At 56.1% G+C, this 22,094-nt stretch overlaps 1 protein-coding gene across 1 annotated transcript in view; it reads right to left on the reverse strand.

Moving 5' to 3' along the window:
* The window catches only part of AGRN (agrin), a 221,528-nt gene that overhangs the window by 13,854 nt on the left and 185,580 nt on the right, over positions 1-22,094 (reverse strand). The window contains exons 15-30 of the mRNA XM_024201658.2: positions 21,050-21,193; positions 20,440-20,564; positions 19,855-19,960; positions 17,958-18,341; positions 17,180-17,314; positions 15,620-15,747; positions 13,085-13,199; positions 12,639-12,758; positions 10,863-11,210; positions 9,106-9,298; positions 8,582-8,797; positions 7,990-8,219; positions 7,319-7,453; positions 7,080-7,176; positions 6,397-6,561; positions 4,340-4,451 (exon numbers count right to left, since the gene is read on the reverse strand). Of these exons, the coding sequence (XP_024057426.2) occupies positions 4,340-4,451; positions 6,397-6,561; positions 7,080-7,176; positions 7,319-7,453; positions 7,990-8,219; positions 8,582-8,797; positions 9,106-9,298; positions 10,863-11,210; positions 12,639-12,758; positions 13,085-13,199; positions 15,620-15,747; positions 17,180-17,314; positions 17,958-18,341; positions 19,855-19,960; positions 20,440-20,564; positions 21,050-21,193 (2,753 nt within the window). The remainder of the gene's footprint in view (positions 1-4,339; positions 4,452-6,396; positions 6,562-7,079; positions 7,177-7,318; positions 7,454-7,989; positions 8,220-8,581; positions 8,798-9,105; positions 9,299-10,862; positions 11,211-12,638; positions 12,759-13,084; positions 13,200-15,619; positions 15,748-17,179; positions 17,315-17,957; positions 18,342-19,854; positions 19,961-20,439; positions 20,565-21,049; positions 21,194-22,094) is intronic.

Consider the following 22,094-nt stretch of genomic DNA (forward strand, 5'->3'; position numbering starts at 1 on the left):
CCTGACGGAAGCCAACGGTCCCTCACCCAAGGGAAGAGACCCCCTCATTGGGGGCAGTCACACTAAGGGGGAACATTACAGGGAGGAATTCAAAATCCCTCCAAAAACTACCGTCTCCCCATGGACCTACAGGGTCACCCTCCTCTCGGGTTGCCAACCCTCCAGGGTTGTCCTGGAGTCTCCAGGAATTAAAGATGAATCTTTAATTAAAGATTATGTCATGCGATTAAAACCTCCAGGGATATGTCCAGCCAAAATCGGCAACCCTACGCTCCTCTCCCATGCACTTCTACCGCCCTCTGCTGGCCACCCTTAAATGCTACAGCTGAGAACACAGCTCTTTTGGCCAACCTCCCCCCCCCCGCCCGGCTCTCTCTCTCTCTCCTTATTGAGAGGCTTTCCTATGGCCCTATTGCCACAGAGGCTGGACACAGTAATAAATGGAGCCTCCCAGCAAGGAAGAATTATCGCCTCTCTGTTTACAGACGGAGGAATGGTACAGCCGAGACTGGAACTCATGCTGCTGGATTCTATCCTTGCAATCTCTGGCGCAGCAGAACCAGTGCAGTTGAGATAGCTGGGGCTTGCTGAGCCGCTGGTTAGACCACATAGCAAACCAGGCGTCTGGCCAGGCTCCAGCCACTGCTCTGGCTGGGTAACTTTAGGACAAGTCTTTCCAGAGCCGGATTTGCTCTGTGGGCCCCCAGCGCTGTTCGTGCCTAGGGATGCTGCGTGGAGAACATGCACCCCGTGGAGCTGAGCCCAGCATTCATGCCACGGCGCTGGAGAGGTGCTCTATGCACATTGGCACCAAGTCAGGGTCTGGAATTGAAAGGGCTGGGGGAAAGCAGGGTGGCTGCAGGAACAGGGCGTCTGAGCTGTGCTCTCCCTGAGTTCGACTGCCACGTTCTTACATGCCAGTAAAAAGGAAGGGATTTCAAATGAATTCAGTTCTGATGAAGGTACCGGATAGACTCCCCTGGAGAGTGGAGGCCTCTAGGTCTGTTCGTGACCTGAGACTTCAAATACAGTAGAACCTCAGAGTTACGAACTGACCGGTCAACCACACACCTCATTTGGAATCGGAAGTACGCAATCAGGCAGCAGCAGAGACAAAAAACGGCAAATACAGTATAGTGCTGTGTTAAACATAAACTACTAAAAAAATAAAGGGCCAGTTTTAAAAAAAAGATTTGACAAGGTACGGAAACGGTTTCAGTGCTTGTTTCTTTTAAATTAAGATGGGTAAAAGCAGCATTTTTTCTTCTTCTGCACAGTAAAGTGTCAAAGCTGTATTAAGTCCATGTTCAGTTGTAAACTTTTGAAAGAACACCCATAACGTTTTGTTCAGAGTTACGAACAACCTCCATTCCCGAGGTGTTCATAACTCTGAGGTTCTACTGTAAATAAATATTGACACGGTCTGGTTATGGCATATGTGTAACCGCTGCCCCCTCTTGGACAGAATCAGAACTGATCGCTTGTGTGTCATAGGCCCCAACAGCAAATAATTATAGGGGAAGTCTCTTTTAGTTCGCACAGCAGGAGTTTGCAGTCTCAGAGCAGGAGGATCTGAGTTCTATCCTTGCTGTCACCATAAAGCCCATGGTGGGCAGCTTAACAACACCTGGAAAGTCCCAAGTAGTGGCCACAACATTTATCATTCACAACGCAGCAGTGGAAGTTTGCCACCCGGCCGGCCAAGACGAGGTTATATTAATCACTAACTAACACTTTGCAGAGTTAAAACAAGAAGGAATGACCAGATTACTGAAATGTGTCGAAATCAAATAGAACTCACTGAAATTAACGAAGGAAAAGAAACAAAAATGTGTCTAGTCTACAGAACCCAGAGTGGGGCTGGTCCGACGGAGAGGGTGGGCGGATGGAGACGAGCATGGATCACTCGGGTTCGAATGGAGGAACGTAAAACAACATGTCGATGGCATATGAGATGGAAGCACGGTGGGTTATACTTATCTTTACCTTACGGGATTTCTGAAATCCAGACAGCAGGAGAGGGAAAAATACGAATGAAAATCAAAAGGGAGAGAGAAAGAGAGAAACAGGAGATCAGTGGGGTTCCGTCATAGCACGCAGAGCTGCAAGCGCATTGGCTAACGTCCGTTCCCTCGTTAGCAGGCAATTAAGACAGGGAAGATGCAGAATGGAGTGGCAGACGGTGCTGCTGTCCTGCCAGGTGAAACGCTGCTTTAAAAAGGGCAACTTTAATACCAAAGGAAGCTTGAAAAGGGAATAAAAGGAGCATTTATGGAAATCAGACAGCCCGTGGCACCCTGCGTCCCCTTTGCTAGCGAGGAGAGAGCGGTGTTGGGGGAATCAAAGAGCTCTCGTCCTGCTGCAGGTGCATAATGGTCCCACGTTTTAACGGGCATCAGTCTTGACATGGGGGAGCTCACAAAGGAGGGCACAAATCCAGCCGCTTGATTGAACAGTGGAGAGGGAACAATGCCCTGCTTTAAGTTACAGCTGGGCACCGCCCACTGCCTCTAAGCTGTAGTCTAAGTCCAGATGGCCACAGACTACCCAGCCTATACTACAGGCAGGCATGGACCACCCATACTCAACTCCCTTGAGGCCTATGAAAGGTCAGCTCCAAGCCCTGAGACTTGGTCCCATCTTTAGTTTAAACCCAGATGACTTTGGTAATAAGTGGATGTCAGGAGAGCATCCAAAGCGAAGCCGGCAATCAAACCGGATGAGGTTTCCTCCAGTACCAAAGTCTCTCTCGCTGGAAGGTTTATATCCTTCGTTCTTAGAAACTAGAAGCTTGGGAGAAGAGAGCTTGGGGCTGCTGTCCCAGCTCCTCCACTGGGAATAGCGTGTGCGCGCAAGACCAGGGCAAAGGCTTGTGTCCGACACTATCCGTGGAAAACACAGCCTCGCTCATTTCATCAGGAAGTCTGCATTCCGTGCGTAGGGGCGTGTTTACCAGCACCTGGAGTTGAGCTTCTCTCAGTAAAGTTCAGGATCATTTCTCCCTGACACAGGGGGAGGGATGCTGGAGAAGCAACCACTCCCTGGGGAAAGGTGAGGTCGGGGGTGAGGAAAGGAAGGGGCAGAAAAGCATCCGCGGTGTGGGTTAGAACGCCAGTGTCTAACCTGCTGTGAGTGGGGCCGTTTGTAGGGAGATGGGAGAAGCGTAGAGGGGAGTGGGGGAGAGAAACCAGAAAAATGAAGCTGCCAGGTTGAAAGCGGAGCAGAGAGAGCGGGGACAGATTTGCTGGCATCTGTGTGATCATGGTAATTGCTTTTAATGACTCCATTTTCTTTCCCCCTGAAAGGCACTGTCTGGCTCTTCATCCAGAACACCAGGAAAGGCTCCCGAAGCCAGGATCTGGCCCTAACACTAGGCCCCAGTGGAGGAAGGGCCAGGTACCCGCAGCTGCACACAGTCACGGACCTGCAGCTGGGGATGCCTGACTGGACACAACCCGCAGAGCCGGTGTCTGGGGAATCAGGGATGTTCCTCTTGAAAAGGGGCTGCCGGCTCCCCAGGCGGGGCGAGCAGGAAAAGAAAGGTAGAAAAGAAGAGTGGACCAGCTCTGACAGGGAGGAGGCATTCCCCTAGTGACCCAGGGCAGCCAAGTGAGGGTCTGAGAGCTGTGGGGCTAGAGTCCAGCCTGGGGAAAGCTTATGCCACACAGCTCTGCAAAGTATCAGGGGGTAGCTGTGTTAGTCTGTATCCACAAAAACAACAAGGAGTCCGGTGGCACCTTAAAGACTAACAGATTTATTTGGGCATAAACTTTCATGGGTAAAAAACCCACCTCTTCAGATGCATGGAGTGAAAATTACAGATACAGGCATAAATATACTGGCACATGAAGAGAAGGGAATTACTTATAAAAACTCTCTTCTCTTCATGTGCCAGTATATTTATGCCTGTATCTGTAATTTTCACTCCAATAGCTCTGCAAAGGTACCTCGGATCTGCCGCATGGTGCCCCATCTCTCCCCACGGCTCCCTGGGTTTCCCATGCTCTCCTTCCACCCCTGAGCACAGGGTACTAAGCATGCCTAGTTGTGTGAAGTGGAAAAATGCCCACTAAATAATGATTGGGGCTGAGAACCATTCAACTCGCTTCGCTTGTGAAAGGCGTGGATTTGAAGCCTGTCTAAGCTGAAGAGACCCCAGCTGGCTCCTCTAAGAGAGGTCTGCCTCTCTTGCTGTTCCCCTGGCTTTGCATCCCCGTGGGTCTCCCTGCAATCAGTGGGACTGGTACAAGAAGTCCCGGATAGGCTGTGTCAGACTGTGTTAGGTCTGGTGGGGGTGGGGACCATCTCCAGCTGGGATCTCACTGGCCTGCCAACTTACCGGTGACTCTCCCATCACCCTCTCGCCGTTGTTAATCCGCATCACCCCCTTGCGCCCGTTCCTCTCCAGCGACACACTATTCCAGGTGTTCAGAGGGACTGGCTCCTTGCTCCTGGTTATGGGGTTTAGTGAGGAAGAAAGGGGGGAAAAAACCACAGCTGGGGTGAAAGTCATCCAACAGAGGCACTGGGCAGGGGGTGAGGGGGGGCAGAACGGACTGTGCTGGTTGGTATTTCCTATTTGCAATATGGGAGCACCCCCTGGCCAGGGCCCCATTGGGCTGGGCACTGCGCACTTTTATGGGAACTAGCTAGAGCAAAGCTAGGCCGGGTACGTCTACACATGCTGCAGTCACACCTCTGGCTGCAGTGTAGACATGCTAAGGGAGTGACAGGCCCTGCCCCAAGGAGCTTAGTCAAGGGCAGGAGACAGGAAGGATTCTGCTCCCCATTCTACAGATGGGGGGAACTGAGGCCCACAGGGGGACATCTTCAAAAGCGCCCAAGGGCCAGATTTTTAAAAGGCGTGCAGGTGCCTAACTACGTTGCACTCTGGCCCTCAGCTGCTTAAGAGTGCCAACACCTACTTTCAGAAAGCATTGAGAAGCCAGAGAGTCTCAATGGAAGTGAACAGGGCTTAGGCCGCTAAGGGCCAGATTTTCAAAGGAATTTCGGTTCCTAAAGATGAAGACAAGCACTGTGTGGGATTTTCAAAAGCACCCAGGACGTCAGGCACCTAACGGGGTTGGGCACCCTTGAAAACCTCGTTAGGTGCCTCTCTGCATCTTTAGGAACCGAAATACCTTTGAGAAAACTGGCTCTAAGCGACAGGCCCAAGGCCACTAAGTGAGGCTGTGGCAGAGGTGGGAAGGGAGCCAAGGTCTCAGGGCCTGAAGTCCAGTGCCTTCTCCACTAGACCATCCTTCCAGCTGTGTGTCAAGGGAGGAGGAGCCAAGACTCAACCAGCAACGACACAGAGGAGATGGCCAGCTGGAGGAATCAGCAGAGAGAAAGAGAAATAGCAGCCTAGCCATCCCTGGCTATTGTCCTGCAGCCATCAGAACAGCTGGCTGCAACATCCCATAATACTGAATGGGGCTTGGCTCACCCCACACTGCTGGGCGCGCTGGTGAAACACAGCAGGCACAATTCCCCGTGACACGTCCAAGCCGCTCCCTCCCCCTCGACACGCTGCCAGTTTAGTAGTGGAGCCCATCAGCGTTTCGAGATGTGTCAGTCAAGCTTCCCTGGGAAGCATTAGACTCAACTGGCCCAATCCCCAGCTGGCCTACATCGATGGAGCTGGATTGACATCGACTGGGCTGTACTGACTCCCAGCAGGTAAGGTTCTGGCCTGGTATTATTAACATGGAAGATGAGCAAGCACCGAGGGAAACAGATTTAACCCCACCGCTGCCTCGTGGACAGAACCCCAACCCCTCCCAGAAGCTGGCGGAGGCGTCTGACAGCAGGGGCACGTTGTACAGAAGTAGTAACAGCTCTCTGGTGAAAAGGCCGCATCGTGTATCTCCAGGACAAACAAGTCTCTGCTCCTGGTGCTGGGACACGATCGCTGTTGGGTCTAGGAATCAGGGCCAGAATCAGCGGGACCGGAGATGAGCTGGGGCGCGGTTACCCGATTAAAGTGAGCCCTGTTCATTTTGGCTACTAGATCCAACCGCCCCATTGGGGTTTTGCTTAGGGGCCGTGCCAGCTGCTTAAAGCTCGGGCTAATGCCGATCTGCCCCACCTTCCAGGGGTCTGGCCCTGGTGCCTGCAAAGAGGAGCGCTGCCTGGTGCTTTTCACTCCCACTCCCACTGCTCCTTGGAGGAGCACCACAAACCAATGAGCGAGAGGCCAGAGCCAAGGGGTCCTGGTGTTAACCCCCAACCCCTGCCTTCCATTCCTTGGTCCCCTTCTGTGCCGCCCCAGCAGCTAACAGGGCTAGGGGCCTGTTCTGGTGAGGCAATGCCCCCTCCATAGGGGGCACTCTCCCACCCACTTGGAGAGCCCAAAGCAGAGCCTCCCCACCCCCCAAGCAGCCTAGGGGCACGTACTTGAGCACAGCTGCCCCCTTGCCCAAGTCGTATCTATACTCCAGGTAGCCATCGTGCAAGGCCAGAGAGATAAAGTCCCCTTTGCCGTCCGTCTTCTGCCCGTTGTAGAAGATCATGCCGCTGGGGTTCCTGGCCAGGAACACGACCTCCATGGACATCTTGTCCCTGAGGGAGAGAGGGCAAATGAGTGCTGCCCTCCCAACCAGCCACCCCAGGGCTACTGCCACGCGAGGCCCAGGCACCATCTCTCCCTTCGTCCCCTCTCGAGGGGCTGCACCACAAGGTCTCTACAACCACCGGAGCCAGCCTGACAGCCCTGGGCAGCGGCGTCCTCTGTTCAGCCAACGGGGCCAGCAGACGGGCCAGCTTCCCCCTCCCCCAGCCCCGAGGGCCTCTGGCCTGAGTGGCACAGAGCCCTTGACGGCGAAGTCTCCCTGGGCCCGATGGCTCAGCTGTGCCTATCTGCAGGAGGGTCCTTTCCATCCCGGGGCCCCCTCCCACTTAGCAGTGTGGGAAGAATGGGTCACAGTCGGTGCTGTGCCTGGGGGGAGGAGACCAACCCCCAACCCCTCCCGCCACCTCTCAGGAATAGTCCTCGGTCCCCTCCCCATCCCTGTACCTCCCTCTCACCACTTCCCCTCCCCCTCCCTGCTGGCTTCTCTGTGGCCCTGAAACACACTCACTGCAGCTCGCGCCCAAAGGTCTGCAGCCCTCTCAGCTCCAGGTAGGAGAAGCCGTTGAACTCCGGGAGGAACGGCCGGGTCTGGTCCTGCTCCGTCACTGAGTCACAAAACAAGAGGGGGTGAGCTGGGAAGAGGAGAAGCCACTTGGGTCTGTGCCCCCCAAGCCCTTAGCCAGGGGGGCGGGTGCCCCTCGCACACAGAGACCCTCCCCCCCACATGCCAGGCCCATCGCAGCCCACCTGCCTCGCAGAACTCCCCTTCCCGCCCCATGGGGCACTCGCACTTGGCGCCTCCCTCGGGCAGCACCAGGCAGGTGGCAGAGACGTGGCACGGGCTGGGGTCACACGGGTTCCTCTCATCGGCACAGGTCGGACCTAGGGGAGAAAAGCAGCACATCAGGGAGGGGTCTCGGGGCCGGGGTCTCGGGGCCGGGGTGTGGCTGGAAGCTCTGGGCTCACGTACAATCAGGCGTGTGTGCACCAGGGAGGAATGTTTCCGGTCCCTTTAGCCTACCTCTAACTGATCCACCTGGGGGCAGGCTGCACTGGCTGGGTCAGTAATGGACTGATGTCCTTGCCTGGCACTAGGGGCAGGCCACGCTGCTGGAGGGTCTGCCTTCTGGGTCATGGAAAACCCAAGAGGCCTTGACTTATGGGCATATATTTTTGTATAAGAATGGCTGGCTATTAACTCCGGGCTCCTGGTCTCAGGATTCACCTCCAACTGGGCACCATTGCTGTGCACTGCTACTCAACCACCACGCCCCACCCCAGAGGTGGCTGCATTCCAGAAATGGGTGGCGACATGATCACCTAAGTGTGGGATCTCTTAGGGTGGGCGAAGGGGACTCGTGATTTGGGCCACCCTCAGGGATGCCCCGTCTCCCAATGTCACTCCCCCAGCTTCTCACCCGTATAGCCGTTGAGACACTGGCAGTGGAACATCTCGGCCTCCTTGACGTGGCAGATGGCGCCGTGGTGGCAGGGGTTGGGGTGGCAGGGGTTGTTCCCGCACTCGCCCACCCCGCTGCCGTACAGCACGTCGCTGCCCTTCTCCCGCAGGTCATACATCTGGTTGTTCACGTCCAGCAGGCGGATGCAGCCCTTCAGGCCGGCAGTGGCTGACGTGCGATCTGCCACCCTGAAGGGACGGGAGGGCGGCGCTCAGGAGAGACAGAGGGGCCAGGGCGTGACGGGCCGTGTGGTGTCTGCGCTAGTAGCCTGGCTTTGCCTGGGCTCATCTGCAGAGACTCCAGGCCAGGATCCTCCCCTCCAAACCCGCTCCCCCCTCTGCCCAGGAGAAGGGGCTCCCCCGGCCCCCTGAGCTCTGAGAGCCGTCTGCCTCTAACATCACCCCAGATTTTGCTCCAAAGAGGACTCAGGTGCTGGCCTCAACCCCCCACTTTCCCTCTACGGATGCACAGCCAGAAGCCACCAGCAGGAAGCGCTAGGACCCTAGGAGCAGCAGTTCTGCAGGGGAAGCTAAGTCCGCCCACTACTCACACAGCCATCTGGTCTTCCGGCACCCCTCCGATGAACAGATCTGTATCGAGGTTCAGCCCGTCAGTACCGCTCGGGCTCTCCCCGTTCACGTGGGGCTCCCCGTCCACCGACAGCATGCCATTGCGGCGGTTCCGGTTCACCACCAGCTGGTGCCACTTGCCAGGCTCCACGGGCACCTTGCTGGTGATGACGCCTGTACCAGACCCTGTGTTGAACCTGAAATGGAGGAGGGGGGGCAGTGGGCTTGGGGTGGCGCCGTGGCTATTGCAGGAGAAGAGAGCCAGGAGCTGGCGAGGCTATGCGGAGAGCTCGGGCTGAGGACAGCCTGGCTGGGAGGCACCCTGGCCAGAGGGGCCTGCATGGTAAAAAGGGACAGACGAATCTGTGCTTTCAATGACTAAGCAACCCATGGAACGTCTAGGGGAGTTGGGTCCCTGCTCACGCTGCCAGGCTGCTCCCCTCCCTTCCCCGCTGAGTAACCCCTGATGGGGGATGGGCCCAGGTTGACGGCTAGGGGCACCCACCTGAGCTCCACGAAGCTGTTGACCAGCGCCAGGGAGATGAAGTCCTTGCCCTGGTTCTGCCCGTTGTAGAGCAGCAGCCCGCTGAGCTCGGAGGCCCGGAACTCCATGGCGATGCGCACCGTGTGGTAGGCCTTCATCATCTTGAAGGCCAGGTAGGACTTCCCGCCGAAGCCGGGGATGAAGTACCTGATGGCTGTGAGCACAGACGGAAAGAGGACGGGGCGTGGCGGGAGAGAGCGAGAGAGAGACAACCCCTGATGTGAGTCCAAGAGCGCCACCCTCCCTGCACGTCTGTGGGAAGGGGTCAGAGATGGAAAGGGCATGCTAGGCCCCACCCGCTCCACCCCAGGTCATTATGGGATCGGTCCCCTACACCATCCTCCCGGGTCATTTACCCAGCTCAACGCCCCCAAGTGATACTCCACAGCCTTGTAAATCTCGCTGTTACCAGCACCCCCCAGATATTTACCTCACGTTTCCTCTTGTTTGATTTCACCCCTTTGCTCCCAGCTAGACCCATGCAGGTGCCCCTCAGTTCTCCTCCTCCCTCCAGGTCGGATACGCCTTTCACACACTCAGAGAGCTACCCCGTCCCCCCGTGCTGCGTGCATCGTTCCTCATAACCCAGCCCCTCCAGCCTTTGGATCATTTTTCTCTCTTCTCCCTGAATCCCACAAGATAGAACTACATTTATCACCCCCATTCTTATTTAGTGCAGCTGAGATTTTCACAGGGATCTGGATGGCCAATTCCCATTAACATTAACAGGCCTGGATATCCACATGCAAAAGCGGCTTTGAAAGCCTCAGCTTTCGGCATTAGGGGCAATAATTTCCAGGAATCAACACTTTACAGTCCCATCCTACACCCCAACTCGACAAGGATTTGCCATCCTGAGCTGTCAGCCAATGGGAACAGCTTCGGTTGCAGCCTGTAGTAGGTTGATGAGCAGCACAGAGTGCTGGGGGATAGGTCCTGAACCGCCCAGGTGCATCCACTTATGCTAGACCGTACCCAGCGTTCATTGGCCTCTGAGGCTGAGAACAGCATGTTCAACTAGCTGGTATGACGCGCCCAGAGCTCACAATCCTCATGCGGCAGGGCACTAGTTCATCACTGCCTGGGGTCAGGAAGAAATGACTGCCGGATGCGTCCCCTCACTAAGGCTGTCGTATTTCTAAGGAGGTGCCTTGCACAGGGAGTGTCACGCCTGTTTTGAACAGAAGCAAGACATGGGCTAAAGGGACCAGTGTGGCATTTCTAGCCTCCTCCAGCCTGCAGTGCCGTTGTGGGGGCAGAGGGGATGAAGAGGGAGAGAAAAGATGCTTTTCAATTTGGGCCTGATTTGCAAAGAGAATGAGCTGCCAATTCATAGAATCACAGAAGTGTAGGAGTGGAAGGGACCTCGAGAGGTCGTCCAGTCCTGTCCCCTGCACTCAAGGCAGGACTACGTAATAACTAGACCATTCTGGACAGGTGTTTGTCCCGCATGATGCACGCACAACTGTGCATGCAAATGGCTAATTGCAGTCCTTTGCACACACACTGCCTGGTCTGGGTACCCCATTGCGTGTGCAAGGTGGCTGTGCCTAACACAAATCCGGATCACTGTTATTCACTGGGAAGCATGGGGCTGTGCCCGCCTCACCCCCCGTCCATCTCCAGCTGGAGTCACTGAGGGCTGCGGGGGCTTAGCTCCTCACAGTCAGGCCCCCTGGCATTCATTCATTGCTCCCCACAGACAGGAAGCCACCTACATTTCTCGCAGACGGCGCCCCCTTTCCCCGCGGGGCAGCTGCAGGTGAACTCCTTCCCGTCGTCTTCGCAGGTGCCGCCGTGCAGGCAGGGGTGGGAATCACAGGGCCGGGCCGGCTTCTTGGTGGCGGGGGGCTGGCGCGTGGGCTTCCTCCGGGTGGTGGCCGGCACGGTGGTGGTGGGTCTCCTGGTGGTGGCGGGCCCTGCCATCTTGGTGCTGGGCCTCTCCATGGCCTCCGGGGGCAGGACGTGGGCAGCGGTGGGGGCGGTAAACCTCCGGGTGGTGATAGGCGCCATGGTGGTGGCAGTGGTGGTGGTGGTCGTGGTGGTGAAAAGCCTGGGAATCCAGTCTGGAACACAGCAAGGGGTGGATTGGCCCTCAGGAGGAGCCTGGCACCCAGCTGTCATCCCCGGAGAAGGTAGGGGGCTGGGAGCCGGATTCCTGGGTTCAATTCCCAGCTTTCAGAGTGAGGTAGAGAAGTTAGAGCGGCGAGGTGCCTAGGAGTCAGGACTCCTGGGTTCTATTCCTCGCACCAGGAGGGAGCGCGTGCCTAATGAGGAGAGCAGGGGACTAGGAGTCAGGACTCCTGGGTTCTATTCCTAGCTCTGACAATGAACTCGGGCTAGACCATTTACCTGCCCGTGCCTCAGTTTCCCCACCTGTAACACAAGATTAATGGTTTTTTCAGGGGCTGCGGTGGGGCTGAGTCTTGATCCTGAGCCTTCCGACCCCCTTACAAGGGTTGGTTCATTCAGGAAGTAGCATCCTCTGCCCTCCATTGGGCCTGGATGAACCATCTCAAGGGATAATGGCCGAAGAACCGTCTATTCCACCACGTTGAAAGGCTGGAGAAAAGTCAGTCTCATGGCTCAAACGCTCCCCTCCCCCCCCATGGCCACCTCTCTCCCCATGGCTTTCTCCTCCGACTAACAGCTCTTCCTTGGGGATCAGGAGACTTGCTGCATGAGCTGGCAGGTGGGTGCCTCTGGCAGTGGTCTAGCCTATCTGGGGTGTTTGCAGAGTGGCTGTCACTGGAGTACGTCAGTGCTAATCACGCTAAATACGCTCCCTAATCAAACTGAACTGCATGCGACATCAATACTTGCTTGTGCTTCGCTAGTCTCTGGCAGATCAATAGGAAATGGATTGTTCAGGCCCATGGGGCTGCCCGGCTGACTACCCTCGCCCCACGGTTACCAGGCGACAGCAGCGATGGGGCGTTTGACGATTTTGTGGGCACTCAAGCCCTGGCACCTGAGCCTTTGAGCTGCAGTATCACATGGCACCCAACCTCATGGGAGCGCAGGGGGCAGGATGATGGCCGGGGCTGCAGACCCTCTTTGGTGGCGGGGTTGGGGGCGAGCAGATTATAACATGGGGGTTTCTGTTCCGTGCACAGGCAGTAGGAGAAGAAATGGAGACAAGGGCCAGACCCTCAGCTGGTGTAAATCAGCACTCAAGGGAGCTGCTCAGATTCACGCCGGCCAAGGATCTGACCTGACAGCGAACTGGGGTCCGGGTGGGATTTTCGGGCTAAGAGAGCCCGGCGGTTCCCAAGGAGCCAAGCTGGGCAGAACGCAGCTCCCAGCATGTCCCAGAGACCGGCGCGACCCTGGTGAAGCCGAGCGTTACGGTCTCTGCGGATGAAACGTCCTCCGGAGGCCAAGGTGCGTTGGATGGGCTCCTGCCAGAGAGGACAAGGACCAGCCGAGGACAGAAGCAGGGAGGACAAGAGAGAGCGAGTGACACAGGCAGACCGAGGGTGCAAAGCGCTCACCAAAGTCCATGAATTTGATGTGGTCCTGCTGAGGCTTCTTCACGAGGATGGGCCTCTTCTTGGAGGCCTTGATCTGCTTGAGCAGGGCCCTCTGCACGTCCGCCGCTGCGTAGGAGGTGGCTGCTCACACCCAGGAGGAGGAAGGGAAAGGCACAGAGTGAGGACAGGGTAGCCCCCGCCCTCCTTCCCTTTCATGCCACCCCCTTGAAGCATCCGATGCTTTTCATTCCCTTCCCTGCCGCAGCCCCGCAGCCCTCCCCCGGCGTGCCTGCTGCACTTGCTGAACAAAAGACCCGGCATTCGGTGTTTTTAGCGAGGCCCTTTCCTGCCTAGCTCGTGCGATTTCCTTGGGTTTGCGGTCGCTCCAGCCCCCCGGCTCTCCCACCCCCTCCAGGCAGATAGCGCCGCCGGGGAGCATCAGCAGAGACCCGAGGGGCGGCTCTCACCTGGGTCAAAGTGGGACTCCACGATGACGCGGACTGCGCTGCTCTGGCCCAGGTCTCGCACGCGGATGCTCTTGAAATCCTTCTTCACGTCGGAGTTCCGGAAAAGCTCGTCCAGCTGGTTGGCCAAGGGGGAGAAACACAAAGCAAGGGAGTTGGAGTGGGCCCATGGTGGCGTGGACTTAGAGTGCCCCCGCCTCCTTTCAGCCTCAGGAGCCTGGCCTACCTAAGCCCAGCAGTCCCTGTTCCCACCCCCACCCCCCACCTACTGGGTTCCAGATCTGAGCCTCTGCTTACTATGAATAGAAGCAGCAGGATTACACTAGCCTGCTACAGGTCCTAACAGAGATCGGGGGCCCCTCCTTGTGCCAGGCTCTGCACAGACCCCCCCCCCCCACCCCCCCCCCACATTATCCCAGACACTGAGCAGAGCCCCCTGACTGAGACCAGGCCACCAACATTGTGCTGGGCAAAGTGCAGACCCCTGACCAAGATCGGGCCCCCGTTTTGCTGGGCACGACACAGACCCCTGTCCCCTCCCCTCCCATGCCGGGCACTGCACAGACACTTGGGGTGAGAGAGTCCCTGCCCGACGAGCTCACAATGGACGGTAAAGAGACAAGACAGACAAAGGTGGGGAAAAGGGAATGTCTGTACGCTCACTTCACAGGTGGGGAACGGAGACAGGAGAGCCAGATTGACTAAGGTATTTAGGTGCCGAAAGATGCAGATTGGCACCTACCGGCATTTTTAAAAGCATCTAAGCCAGTTCGGTGCCCAACTCCCATAGGACTCCCATACCCCGCTGAACCCCTAGCTACATCTTTAGGCACTTTACCTCTGAAAGTCTGTCCTTGAGAGCTGGAGCAACTTGCCCAGGGTCACCCAGGGAGTTTGTGGCAGTGCTGGGAATTGTACACGGATCCCCTGAATCCCAGCCCAATGCCTTAACACACCCTTCCATCTGTCCCTCACCCTGGCTGGATCCAAGCCCCCGCACTCTTTCCCCTCAGCGAGAGGGCAAGGACACAAGGGTGTCCCAAAGGAGAGGTTCCATGGGGTTCTCTACACGAGGGAAGTTCCCCCACCCCCACCCCGACCCCGCTTTAGTCCTAATATCTCCATGTGTTAAAGGGGTATACCAATAGCTACTCAAACATGCCTGTTGCTAAGGGAATGAAGGATGGCTGAAGCACAGGACCGGGTTTTAGTCTCGGCTCAGCCACAAACTTACTACGCGACAAATGGCACCTACCCATTATGTGCCTCGGTTTCCCCATCTGTAAAATGGGGATAATGAAATCTATCCCCTGAGAGGTGAGGGGTGGTGAGGATTAAGGTGCTTTGAGACCCTCCAATGGAAGCCTCTATCACAATGCAAAATATTGTGACTGTTACACGTGGCTGCATGAACCACGTGGCCCATATGCCAAGTGCACGTCTACTTATGCAACTGTACCAAGCACTTGCCAAATTCCTAAGTACCACCCGGAACAGTCTGCGAATGTGAACTATGCTGGTTCCATTCATATGGATGCTGTGCATTTGCTGTGCCACACTGCAGTCAGCAGCACAATACTGCTCCTGTCTCACCCGCTGCCTAGCACATCTAAGGGGGCACGAGCCCGCCTGAGAGCCGGCAAAGCAGAGAGAACGATGCGCGGGCCGCGTTTGAGCTTTACAAGTCTTGGAAAAGCAGGGACCTGTATTGATGAGCGCGACTTCCCGAGGTGTCTGGGAGAGTCTGGAGGAGCGAAGCATGGAGCAGAGACACGGGGCTGGGACAGCCCCTTTTCTAGGGGATCTTTCATTAACACACATACACCTATAGCAACAGAGAGGCTCAAAGCAATGCCTCTTAGCCAAGCAGCCCCACACTCCTGATCCATGGAAGCTCTTGAGCTTGAGGTTTTTCAAAGTTTGCTTCCAACTTTGGGGTTTAAGCCCATCTCTAATTATAACAACACAGAGGAAACTTTATCCGAGGATCTCAAAGAACTTGACATAGGCGGCAAGGTCTTATTGTTCCCATTTTACAGACAGGAAGACTGAGGCACAGAGGGGTATGCATGTAGGGGAGTGTGTCTTATCCAGGGGCACATGGGGCTTCACTGGCACAGCCAGGAATACTAGCCAGGTCTCAGACCAGTTCTCCCATCCACTAGAAAGCTCTGCCCTAGGAAAGTACATCCCGGCGTAACTTGTAGACACATGGCGGTGCCGAAGGGGTGCATCTGTCATATTCACTCAGCGTGGGAGAGACCCCTGGCCCACTCATGGCCAGTCCATAGAGACAGATGAGCCCTGTTACTTGCAGCCGTTAAGAGAGCTTCTCAGTTAGCTCCCGTGTTAGAGGCGCGTGTTCTTGGAGCCAAAAGTCACGAGTTCTATTCCCCACGTGCTGCACAGGGCTAGGTTACTTTTACCCTCGTAGAGCAGCTTAAGGAAGGATACCTGACCGTCACACTCTGAGCCAAGGAGGAGAGTTCCTCCCTTTCGCCAAATGCAGGGCCACGGCTCCCAGGGCCGTCAACTCACCGCGCTCTCGATGCTCCTGGCTGTTTCCCCAAAGAGCTCCGATTTGGGGTCAGCCATCTCGGGCGTGTAGAACAGCTCCTGGCCCTCCACCTCCTCCAAGATGAGGACTCCCTGGAAGACCTTGGTGGCTATGGGAAGGAGGGGCAACAAAAAGAAACAAGACAGACTCGTTTAGCGGGCTAGCTGGGAGGGGGCTGGCAGCAAACAGCTGGGCAGAGCGTTCAGTCCCTGGCGGGGGTGGATGGCAGTGTGTGGGGAGTGCCAGGGCTTGGGTTAGTTTTGATGGCTATGGAGGATTAGTATCTGAGGTTGCTGGAGCAGGTGGGTCAGATGGCAAAAACCAGGCTAGAGATGGCAGCTTTTACCATACGGTTTCCTCTGAACTCTGGCCCGGATAGCAGCCCCCCTGGACCGGCTGGGTAACAAGAGAAAGACGTTAGCCAGAGCAGGACACAATCAATAAGGCAGGATCAGACATGTGCATGCAAGACACAGAGGCAGCTGAGGGAGTCCATAGGGAACCCGGACTCCTGGCGAGGAGAATTCCCTGGCTGGGGGAGGGAACCGGGGAGCCTGTTTGTAGGTTCTGGGGCTCTGTGGTCTGGCACTTCCTGCAGGGTTCCCACCGAGCCACCCAGAAAACAGAGGAAGGGGACAGAAACTGCACGGAGCCCTGCAAAGGGGGACCCCCCCCCACAAAGAGTCTCATGGGGGTGCACAGGGAGCTGCAGGTAGCAACCCTCCTGGCACTGGCGTTAGTACATGGAGGGTTTGCACCACCTTATGGGGATGGGGTACTGTACGCAGAGAGAAGGGGGCATCCCACTGGAAACCCCACCACAGGGAGTGTGGGGGCAACGACAAGGAGAACCTTGGGAGAAACCCCACCTGGATCATGCATGGGGAGGGGACCTGGTTTGCTAAGCTCGGGAGCAGGACGACAAGGGCCCATATCAGGACCGTGTGCTTGGGGCTCCGGAGATGCGCGCCCCAGCTCTCATGCCCTCCGGGCGCAGGACGAGTTCAGAAGGAAACTCCCAGAGTCTCTCACTCAGCGAGACAGGAGCCGCACTGATTGGCGAGAGCGGTGGCTGCTGCCAGGGGGCAGAACACGACGGAAAGAGAAGCTCCCAGGCGCCTTGGCCGTAACCCCAAACACGGCCATGTCAGAGACCCTGAGCCAGCGGCTGTGGCTGCTAGCCGCAAACCAAAAGGTCGTTAGCCAGAGACGAAATTGAAACCCAGGCAGCGCCCCCCTCCTCTCCTTGCTACCACCAGGACCAGCCCTAATCAACCCATCACGCCTCAAAACCCGGGCAAAGACACAGGCCTGGGAGGTCAGTACACCAGGCTATTTCACGTATGATCGTCCCAGGCCACGTGGGCCTACGTAGGTCAAAATGAGCCCCTACAACTCCAGCTAACAGGCTACCAGTGAAGATCTGGGAGAGAGACACCCTGCCAAACAAGCGGGCAGCAGCTCCCCGCACCAGCCGTCGCTCGGTGTAGCTCAAGAGATTTTCAGTCGCGCCCCCCCCCAGTCGTGGGGCAGACACTCACCCGGGCAGTTGCTTCCTTCTGCGTCAACAGCTGCCGTCTTGCCATCCGAGCAGCATCCCAGAGGGGAGTTATAGCACGTGGCTCTTTCGATGGCGGGGGTGGATGTCACTTGGCTCTCCTCTGGCTCCTCTTCCCCTGCATGGCATTAGGGGCCACATGGGCATGTTACAGCCCTGGTGAGAGGCGGGATTCCCTGTCCCTCTCACAGCCCCAGCGAGAGGCAGGACCCACCCCCATCACAGCCCCAGCAAGAGGCCCCATCAGACCCAGTCAGCAATAGCCACGCTCAGCCTGGTGGCCTGTGGGAGATGGACAGGCAGGTGACTCTCCAGGTGCTAGCAGGCAGCCCTCCTCACTACTAAAGCCCCCTTGCTGTGATGAGAAGCCCAGGGCTGAACAGGCCATGGAGACTGGACTAACGTCTCCCCCGACAAGGTGGTCCCTGCTGCAGGTGAGCAAAGAGGCCTCCTACCTATGCTGAAGGAGACCCTCCCTCCCCACCCCGAGGCTGCCTAGGCAGCATTTTTCGCCAGCACCCACCTCCTGTCTCACAGCTCCAATCCTCCCCGAAGCAGATGCTGTAACCAGCCTTCAAGGAGGTCTGGGCTGGGAGCTGAGAGCTGGCGCTAGCTCAGCCCCCTGGCACTGGGGTAGTTTTGGCAGCGCCAGCTCCACTCAGGGCCCACCAGCTAGAACAGCTGGTGAGGAGGAAGCAGAAGTGGTGGGAGCAGGGGCTTGGACACCACGCGACTACTGAACCGGAGCAGAGGGCACTTACCGGCAGAGCCAGCCCCGCTGGCTTCCTGGTCCCCACTGATGCCCAGTTCTGGGTCCCCGCTGCCTTCTGCACTGCCAGACTCCGAGTACGCAGGTGGGGGGGTGGCCAGGACCACAGGAGCGGTGGAGAGGGGGCGGATGGTAGTCCTGCGGATCCCCTGGGTGGTCCAGGTGGTGGTCGCCGGCCGGGTGGTGGTCACCCGTACCGTGGCAGGCTGGCTTCTAGGAATGGGCCTGGCTTCGAACAGCAGGGAACTGGTGGCTGTCTCCGTGGGGTTGGGGGCCGGGGTGGTAAGCCTTAGAGGCGGGGGGTGGAGGAGCTTGTCCAGGGGCAGCGTGGGCAGTGGCATGGGCTGTACGGTGTGACTCACGTGGGTGATGGATTCTGAAAGAGCAGCAAGAGGAGACGGTTAGAGGGATGGATTGGACAGGAGCCATGGATCTCATCCTCTAGGAGGCAGGACTGGGTCTATGGGGGAGGGACAGAGGGAGGCAGCCAGAGATTGTGCCCAACGGCGTAATAAAATCACAGAAACGTAGGACTGGAAGGGACCTCAATAGGTCATTTAGTCCAGTCCCTGCACTGAGGCAGGACTAAGTATTATCTAGCCCATCCCTGACAGCTGTTTGCCTAACCTGCTCTTATAAACCTCCCGTGATGGAGATTCCACAACCTCCCTGGGCAATTTGTTCCAGTGCTTAACTACCCTGACAGTTGGGAAGTTTCTCCTAATCTCTAACCTAAATCTCCCTTGCTGCAGTTTAAGCCCATTGCTTCTTGTCCTGTCCTCAGCGGATAAGGAGAACAATTTATCGCCCTCCTCTTTGTAACAACCTTTTACGTACTTGAAGACTATCATCAGGTCCCCCCTCAGTCTTCTCTTCTCCAGACTAAACAATCCCAGATTTTCAATCTTTCCTCATAGGTCATGTTCTCTAGACTTTTAATCATTTTTCTTGCTCTCCTCTGGACTTTCTCAAATTTGTCCACATTTTCCCCGACACCTGGTGCCCAGAACTGGACACAATACTCCAGTTGAGGCCTTATCAGTGCTGAGTAGAGCAGAAAAATTACTTCTCGTGTCTTGCTTACAATTCTCTTGGTAATACATCCCAGAATGATGTTAGCTCTTTTTTTTTTTTTTTTTTTTGTGCAACTTCATCACATTGTTGACTCATATTTAGCTTGTGAACCGCTATAAACCCCAGATCCTTTTCCGCAGTACTCCTTCCCAAGCAGTCATTCCCCAGTTTGTATTTGTGGAATGGATTATTCCTTCCAAAGTGGAGTATGTTGCATTTGTCCTTATTGAGTTTCATCCTATTTATTTCAGACCATTTCTCCAGTTTGTCAAGATCATTTTGAATTCTAATCCTGTCCTCCAAAGCACTTGCAATCCCTCCCAGCTTGGTATCGTCCTCATGCTTTATAAATGTACTCTCTATACCATTACCCAAATCATTTATGAAGATATTGAATAGAACTGGACCCATGACAAATCCCTACGGGACCCCACTCGATATGCCCTTCCAGCTTGACTGTGTACCACTGATAACTACTCTCTGAGTACGCTTTTCCCACCAGTTGTGCATCCACCGTATAGTAGGTTCGTCTAGGCCATATTTCCCTAGTTTGCTTATGAGAAGGTCATGTGAGTATCAAAAGCCTTACTAATGTCGAGATCCGTCACAACTACCACTTCCCCCTTCTCCACAAGGCTTGTTACCCTGTCAAAGAAGGATACTAGGCTGGTTTGACATGATTTGTTCTTGGCAAATCCATGCTGAACGGTACTTATCACCTTATTACTGTCTAGGTACTGAGTCATGCTGAGAGGAGCCAGCTAAGCACGGCCCATATGTGCCTGTCTGGAGTGGTCGATAGGGGAGAGACTCACCATGGCATTGCCCAACATGCTTCACCTTGATGACCTGCCCCTGCCGGCACGCAATGGTCTTCAGCTGGCACTGGTCACCGTAGGTCACTCCGTCAGAGCCACAGACCTGGGAAGGGCAAGGGAGAGTGGGGGCAGCTGGAGAGATTGTCACCTCCTCTCATCATTCCCTCTGTAAGGCAGAGCCCACCTGAAACACGGGTTTCTCCTCCCTCCCCACCCACGACGCAGGCCCCACACGCAAAATAAACCTCCCTCTTTAAATGGTCAGCGAGGGGTTAAAGGCCAGGGAGACTCCTGTTTGTGTCTCTCTGCTGGGAGGAGACCCTGGAAGACGAATCCTGAAAGGAGGAGCCCAGAGGCACCGTGTGAGGTTATCAGAGAAATCCCGGCCTTTCCGACAGGCTCCTTCGACAGCTGGCAACATCATCTCTCTCTGCACGCTGAGCAGAGCGGCCCTGCCTGCAGCCAGCAGAAACGCTGGGCTTCAGTCCCACACGCGGCCCAGCTCAAAACCAGCAAGGCCGAGCCAGCTAAATACACGAGTGGTCTGGCCCCCAGCCCCACCGGGCTGCCTCCTCCTTTTACCTTGGTCATGTTGGCCTCCACGCACAGCGGGGACGGGCACTCGCAGTGGGCAAAGCCACTGACCTCCACGCATGATGCCCCGAACTCGCAGCTCAGCTCGCGGCAGGACTTTGGCGCGGAGGGATCTGGGGGTGAGCGGAAGGAAAAAGACGCACACGCGAGTGATACACATATGCGGTGTCCCTCTGCTCCGGTCGCGGATGCAAAACAAGCCCAGCTCAGTCAGGGGCCTTCCCCGAGAAGATTCAACTGGTCCCACCGAGGATGACAAGACAGACTTTTAGCCTGGTTAAAGGCCAGTGGTCTGAGACAATCTGTTGTCGCGAGTCTGTGGGTGTACAGACCTCAAGGAACAGACTCAGGCCCTGCTGCTCCAAAGAAATAATCGCCTGGCAGTTGGGAGAAAAGAGAACCTCTATGGTAGCATGAACACTCGGGCTTGGGTCCCTTCTCCGGGGCAGCCACTAAGGGGCGACAGATGCCGCACGTGTGAGCAGGTCAGCAGAAGGCAGCGGGAGCCGCGCACCCGCTAAGCCAGCGCATCACAAGTGACCCCAGGTTGCTTCCGCAAGGAAAAAGAGCCACTGGCCGCGTGGCTTCCTCGCCTCACCTTTCTCGCAGCCCGTCATCCCCAGCTTGCTGCCGTTGGGGCACTGGTTGCATTTCATGCCGGTGATGCCCGTCTTGCACGAGCACAGTCCGGTCATCTGCTCACAGTCGTCACGCACCGAGCCCACCGGGTCGCAGTGACAAGCTTGGCAAGGAGGCAAGGAACAAACATTGCCACGTTTTACAACGCGAGCCTTCCGCCAGGAGAGCTGAGCACACGCGCACGCCAGTGAATTCAACCTTCCTACCCCCCAGCTGCATTGATTTCAATGGAATAAACGGGCCCAGAGTCAACAGTGAAAGCCTTTGACATGTACAGTGTTAAATAAGGCTTGTATCTTAACGTTGTCCCTTATTCCCTTCCCCTTTAGCTGGAGAGAGTTTTTAGAGGGAACACCTCCCCTCCCCCCGCCATTTGACAGGCTTTTCAATGGTATTAAAGACGGGAATAACTGTCCTGTGTGAGGAAAGGGGAAGAGGTTAGTTGAAATGGGCTGGAACTGCTGCTGCTGCTGCTAAAGTCTGATCCTGTTTCTTGAAGACAAAACAAGACAAACCCACTCAACAGGGGAGACAAGAGAACAGCAAAGACGGGAAATGCAGCTTCTGTCTCTGGCATTGGCTCCCCTGCAACCTGACCGCTGGAAAAACCCAGGCACAGCACACGCTGTTTGATTAGTCACTCCGAGACCTGGCAAACTCATACCAGCATCGGGCTGTTGAGGGCATTGCCTTTAGCTGCCTCCCTGGTCATAGTTTTAAAGCAGCATTGCAAAATTGGCAGATTTGCCTGGCTAAGCCAGACTCTGATTAGCCAGAAGGGAAAAGGAGAGGGAGAGGAAAGAGAAGAAAAACAGTGGGGAAGGAAAAAGTTTCCCTCCGAAGTGCCTTTTGGGGATCCCCAAAGGGGAGTGATGGGTGGAACACCCCATCCTCTCATTATTTCGTCCACCACTTCGGCTTAATTTCCTGCACACCAATTTGGGTCCATTGATTTCCGGTCTCACACTTCTCCCGTTTACCAGGCATGATCTCCTCACAGTCCT

Source organism: Terrapene carolina, unplaced genomic scaffold (assembly GCF_002925995.2).
Source record: "Terrapene carolina triunguis isolate 2854851 unplaced genomic scaffold, T_m_triunguis-2.0 Scaffold714, whole genome shotgun sequence".
NCBI classification, from domain to species: Eukaryota; Metazoa; Chordata; order Testudines; family Emydidae; genus Terrapene; species Terrapene triunguis.